This window comes from Entamoeba invadens (genome assembly GCF_000330505.1).
Source record: "Entamoeba invadens IP1 unplaced genomic scaffold scaff_1105074724843, whole genome shotgun sequence".
NCBI classification, from domain to species: domain Eukaryota; phylum Evosea; order Mastigamoebida; family Endamoebidae; genus Entamoeba; species Entamoeba invadens.
The window spans coordinates 2668-9062 of NW_004443632.1; the positions used below are offsets into that span (position 1 = coordinate 2668).

The following is a 6395-nucleotide window of genomic DNA, read 5'->3' on the forward strand; positions in this document are numbered from 1 at the left end:
TCGACTTGACATTACCCATCACTACTTTCTTACATGTCACTCCATGATGTTGCGGTTTCCACCATTTCCCAATAACACCACTACGTCTGTATTGTAACGTTAAAATCAAATATCTCGTAACTAAAATTTGGAAGTATAATATCATTCTCTAACTTCAAAATACTTAAAAACAGTGGCGTGTATGCCAAACTTCCCATTTTAGCTTCAAAAAGTACCTCGGTATTCTTCTCGAATACCACAATTTGTGGCATATCAATTTGCACGACATTGAAATTTGTGTATTTCTGAACATCCAAAAAGAATTTGTTGTTGTAAAGTTTGTTATTGTGCAACACACTTACTTTATTTGCACAATCTTGACACGCAAAATACTGTAGTCTTTCGTCGTTAAAAATTAATTGATTTCCAGTGTAATTAACAATTGAAAATTTGATTGGTTTACATTCCTTCATTTCGATATTCCCCGATACATTTTGTATGTCCACCTTTTCAATTTTTCTTGGAAAAACAAGACTATCAAACAGGGCATTTGTTAAAGTAATTTCTTTAATTAAATCTAAATTGATAAGATCAATTATCTTTGGTACTTCATTTACTTTCCAATTTATTTCTTGGGGTTGGTAATTAACAAAATTATTAATTTTTGGCACACAAATAGTTAAAATTTCATGCAACGTTTTGTTCATGACGTCAGCAATTAATTGAGAACTTGTTGTTGAGTCTGAAATGATGTAGATCGGGTAAACATATCGACCACCAAATATTTCATTATTGTTACAAAATTGTGGGATGTAGTCCCAACATTCTGTCTCTTTAGAAATGTACTGCACATAGATTTGGACATTTGGAGGACAACGTTTAAAATTTTCCAAATTAGGTTGTTGGAATAAAAACATCGAAAAGGCCATGACAAACACATAAGTAGTCTTATAGTGCTTTTTGAAGTCGAATTCATTAAATTGTGAAATTGCATCACTATTACCGTATATATACACCTTCTTAAGTGTATTCAAACTCACTACTTTTAGCATTGTAAGAGGGTTTATTATCGAACTGTAATCAATTATTAAAAATTGAAGTTGCTCATATTGATCGATGTTTTTTGCAATAGCTTCAATTTGCTGAGACTGAATTCGAAGTGTTCTGACTTTTGGAGGAAACCATTTTGTCTTTAATGTGTTAATTAATGTTTTAGGATTTGTATTAGTTCCCACTTCTATAAGGGGAATATCATTACTCGAAAGTTTTTTCAGGTTATTTGAGAAAGATGAGAAATAAAGAGTTTGCAATTTGGGGAAAAATCGTAAAATGTCTTCAATAGAAGATGTCATAGAAGCTTTGTATGTGTTAATATACATCGTCTGGACAGCTGTTAAAGAGGATTTGTTGATGAACATGAAGTTGAATACATCTTTCATTGTTTCTAAATAGAGAATTACATTTTTCATAAATACTTGTTCAAGATGTACCATCGTCTTTGTATGTATTTTTATAGATCTTTTGATTTGGTTCAATTTTTTATTTTTTCAATTTGATTTTTAGAACAGAACTAAAAAATATTTCAAATTCATAGATGTTGATAAAAAATATTTTTACAAAAAAACTTAAAACTTAATAAAAATAATGGAACGTGAACGTGTTAACACAGTAATTTAAATTAAATTTAAAAACAGCTATTGACATTTTAAATAACGTTTTAGTTTTAAAAACGACCAGCTTTTATTTGGGTTTATTGTTAATATATAATAATTTCATTTTTGGCTAGTGTATTTTTAAATACTAAATAAAGATTTAAAAATTTAAAAAATATTATACAAACTCCTTATTTCCAGTTTTTAGATGATTTGATTTTAGTTTTATGTTATTTGAAATGTCAATAAAAAGATATTTATTCTAATACATAATGTTGTTCATATTTAAAAAAACCGTCTCGATATTTTGGTGTTTATATCATTATTATATATAATGATTTGGTCTTATCTAAAGTATATTAATGCTTTATTTTTTTTATTACAGAATTTAAATATAAAAAAAAGTTTGTGTTTTATTAAAAAAATAAAAGTTGAGAACTCTGAACAATTGTCATTGATAAGATAAAATATTTGTTAATAATTTAAATAATAATGTTTATGTTTGAATTTAAACATATCCAACATAATTTAATTATTTTTTGTACTTTTTGTTATCAAGAATTACTATAAATAAGTGGGTTTTAATTGTAAAAAACAATTCACTTGCAATTTACATCGTATACACGAGGTTTATTAAGAATAATACTTGGCAACTATTTTTATTGATTTATTTAATTTAAAAGTTGTACTCAAACACAATAATTGGATTTTTAGATCAAAACATGGTGTATAAAAAAATAAACTCGTTTTCAACTGTTAACTATTCACTGATCTATATTTTTATGATAAAGTGTTATTTGATTTCATATTAAAAATTCAAAACATGATATTTATATATCCACATAATATAAATTATTATTAACAAAACAAAATGTTAAACTTAATAATGTAAAAGTAATTTTTCACATTCATGATATTTTGGTATATATTTATGTGAAAATATTTAAAATTTTCAAATAATCAAATAAAAATATAACAATTGAAAGTTTATTAATTATTTAACTTGTAACCCAAACATTTTAAATCAATTTCATTATTTATAATAAATTTCTTATAGTTTGAAAATAAACAAATAAATACAATTAAATTCGTATATCAAATTGTATATATATATTTATTTTGATTATTTTACAATAAACCAGTAATTGCCAAATCGGTAATTTTTAAGTTTTGTTTCCAAATTAACTAGTTTTAAAAAACACATATATCAAAAGACATTCCAACTGTTTTTATTTGTAAAAAACAATTATGTTTATACATTTTTAAATTAAAAATAAACAAGATAACAACGTTGATTTAAAAACATGTTTAATCGATTGATTTCTTGTTATAATCAATATTATCATCGACATTGTAATTTGGAGATGGAGTCTCTCCAGTTGCATATGCCTTGTTTCTGTTGATTTTGGTTTTGTCGCCTAAGCAGTGTACTAAGACGCCATTAACACAAGTATTGCACGTTAACAATTCTTCTGTTTTGAAGCAGTATCCTCCACAGTCTGGTGCTGGCATTAGACACTTACCCAACTTTAAGACGCCACTATTATTGAAAATCATATACTGGTACGAGATTTGGTTTTCAATATGGCATTCGTCGTTATAATACATCCCATTGATTTTATCCCCAAGTTCACACCCTTTGTTTTTATCACTCACAAAAGCAATGTTTCTGACATTGTAATCGAGGTTGAAATAACTGTGGCAGTTAGAAGACGTTTTTGGCGTTCCAGTACAATCTGGTGTTGTGTAAGTGTAATTGGTAAAACAAAAAAGATTGAATTTTTGACTGACTCCATCGTAAGTTACTTTCTTTGATCCATCCCCAGTTCGAATACATTTATTATCTTCATATATCCAATTTCTTGGGAAAACTATACAATCAGTTGGAACGGCTTCATACAACTTCTTTGTTGTGGAGCCAAAAGAAGTAGCAAATATAAAGAATGTGATAATAAACATTTTGTTTGAATGTATTTTTTAGTCGTAAGTAGCTTTTTATTTTTATTGATTTCTAATTAAAGACGCACATAACTATATTTAATAAATACTTAAATTTGGTTTATGATATATTTTTAGATTAATTGTTATAGTTAATAAATATAATATAATAAATTCTAAGTTCAATGTATCCAAATAACAATGTGGCGATTTTTAGGGTTTATTTATACATTTTTATCATCAAAATAACACCCCGGTTTGCATTATTATTTTTGATAAAAACAAATTAAAATTATTAGTCTAAATGGTTAATTCAATTTGATTAACTTTAATCAAAACAAAACTTTCTAAAATGTTATTGAATTAATTATTTTCATTTATGAATAATTATTATCCATGACAAAGAAAACAAATACAATTCAATTCATTGATTATTAAATCAATTATAATAATGTTTTATATATATAGTCTGTCTTTAAAGTTGTGTATTTATTAAACTTGTTATGTTGACAAAAATACAAATTTATTTCAATCAACTTTAATTAAAAAAACTATAAACTGGTTAATTTAATAATTAATATTTTGAAGTACTTATATTCGTTTTATTATAGTGGGTTAAATAACACAAAAATTAAATCATATTAGACAACATTGTGAAATTGTTTTTTTTCTAATAAATTTATAAATTCAAATAAAAAAACAACTGAATATATTTAAAGAAATAGAATGTTTTGTTTTTATTGCAAAAATTAACACAATAAAAAAGTATATATAAACTTGGGCCATAAAGTCCGACACGTTATAACAGTATTTTTTCTTATGTTTTTCGGGATATTAATATATTTTGTCGAAATTTATACCTGTTTTACTTATCATTATTTTCCCTTATTTCGATTTTTTGCGTCTTATTTTTTGATTTTTAATTTTCTACTTACACTGCAATTTCCTTATTTCAAAATCATGAAATATTTTGGTTTATAAAACATGAAAAATTAATTTCATACCCAAATTTTATACAAAAATCGCAAATTTAATCAATACTATAACATTTAAAAAATGAAAATAAAATTATTTTTTTTCAATTCGTTTATTTTTTACAATAACAACGAAAAACACGACTTAATTATAACTTTATAATTAAATTAAACTAAAAAGTGTATCAAAATTTTATATGGAAACACATGAAATTAATTAAAACACCACAAGTAACAAAAAATTTTTATTTTCTTTATGTTGAAAATATTAAAATATTAATTATAAAAATGTAAATATATAATAAATGATTAATTTTGTTTTTATAGATGAAATATAGGTGATTCGAAATATTAATTGGAATAAAAATACTTTTTTATATTATAATAAAAATTAACAATTATCACTTGTTTTTATTTGACTTTTATAATATTTAATCATTTCATTAATAATTTATTATAGAATTTGTTTAATAATGATATGATTAAACAAAGCAAATTACATTATTGTTTCATTGACAGAAATATATAACAATAATGACATTTGTAAATGAAACATTTTTTATAAATTATTGTGATTATAATAAAATGTATTATAAATATTGTTTTGTTAACAACAATTATAATCAAAAATTCATATTTTTGTTAATGCTAAAAAACTATTTTTACATATCAAAACAAAATAGTTACTTTATTTATAATTTGTGAAAACAATGAATGTTTTAATGAACGTTTTTGTGGGATAAACAAAAAAATAATTGAAGAAAAAACACATCAGAAATAATATAAGAATTATAAATGCTTATAACATTTAGCTCATTTCCCGTTTTTCTTGACATAATTCATTAATTATTTCAATAAAAATTTTAAAAAATAGCAGAAAAACAAATCCGAAAGTCCGATACGTCGGACTTTGTGTCCGGAGTTTAGATAATAATTAGAACTTTAAACATCAATGCTTGTTATATTCTTATTTGTTACAACTTCTTTGGGTCGAATTGATTTTGCTTTGGGTGCAGGAAGTGATTGTTATAGTTATGGCGATTTCAGACTTTACAAAAGAGACACGTGCAAAAGAACTGAAACTGGTTCAGTAATCTACACGGCGGACAAGACGGGGATGTATATGATAGAAAAGAAATTTGCTTCAAAAGATTGCTCATGAACACCAGCAATTCAAGATGCAAAATTTGAATATAGCTTTATGATTCCGAAGAGAGTAGACTATGTTGGATTTACAAGTGACAAGAATGAAAATTGTCAATTAAAAGATAGATTGATGGAGTTTACATTCGTCGAGATGTATCATGCACTTGGTTTCTACAAGTACGAAATTGCACTGAAACGGCAAACATTATTTAATGAAAAGATCATACAACACTGTTGACTGTCTTCCAGGAGACTTTGACAATAGCGATACGGAAAAGACGTTGTGTAATGTCTGTGTCAATGGAGTGTTAACTATGTGTTATGGCGTTGATGGTGTTCCAGCTTATGTGGATTTCACAAAAGAGACTGCTGATCAGAGCACTGATATAGAGCCAAGCAAAACCCCCGAAGAAAGCAAAACTCTAGAGCAAAGCAAAACTCCTGAAGAAAATAAAAGTGAAGGAAGCACTACTACCTCAGAGAATGGAGATCAAAATAATAATAACAATGGAGAAGATAACGCTTTCAAAACTCTTGTCTTATTAGTCTTTATCATTGCTACTATGTTTTAATTCAATGAATTTATTTCTTATAGTAACATTTTTATAATTCTATTAACACAACAAAAAATGATAAACGATAAAATTATAATATATAATAAATCATTATTTTATATAACAATTGTATTTTTAAAAATTAAACTTGG

The 6395-nt window shown here is 25.0% G+C and overlaps 3 protein-coding genes across 3 annotated transcripts; 1 reads left to right on the forward strand and 2 right to left on the reverse strand.

Moving 5' to 3' along the window:
- Positions 1 to 80: 80 nt before the first annotated feature.
- EIN_078720 (hypothetical protein) lies at positions 81 to 1472 on the reverse strand (the record flags this gene model as incomplete). Its single annotated transcript, XM_004259667.1, has 1 exon — positions 81 to 1472. The coding sequence occupies one exon, from the start codon at positions 1470 to 1472 to the stop codon at positions 81 to 83; it is 1392 nt and encodes a 463-aa protein (XP_004259715.1).
- A 1467-nt stretch (positions 1473 to 2939) lies between these two features.
- EIN_078730 (hypothetical protein) lies at positions 2940 to 3590 on the reverse strand (the record flags this gene model as incomplete). Its single annotated transcript, XM_004259668.1, has 1 exon — positions 2940 to 3590. The coding sequence occupies one exon, from the start codon at positions 3588 to 3590 to the stop codon at positions 2940 to 2942; it is 651 nt and encodes a 216-aa protein (XP_004259716.1).
- Positions 3591 to 5901: 2311 nt separating this feature from the next.
- Positions 5902 to 6261, forward strand: EIN_078740 (hypothetical protein; the record flags this gene model as incomplete). The annotated part of the gene is made up of 1 exon (XM_004259669.1): positions 5902 to 6261. The coding sequence occupies one exon, from the start codon at positions 5902 to 5904 to the stop codon at positions 6259 to 6261; it is 360 nt and encodes a 119-aa protein (XP_004259717.1).
- Positions 6262 to 6395: the final 134 nt, after the last annotated feature.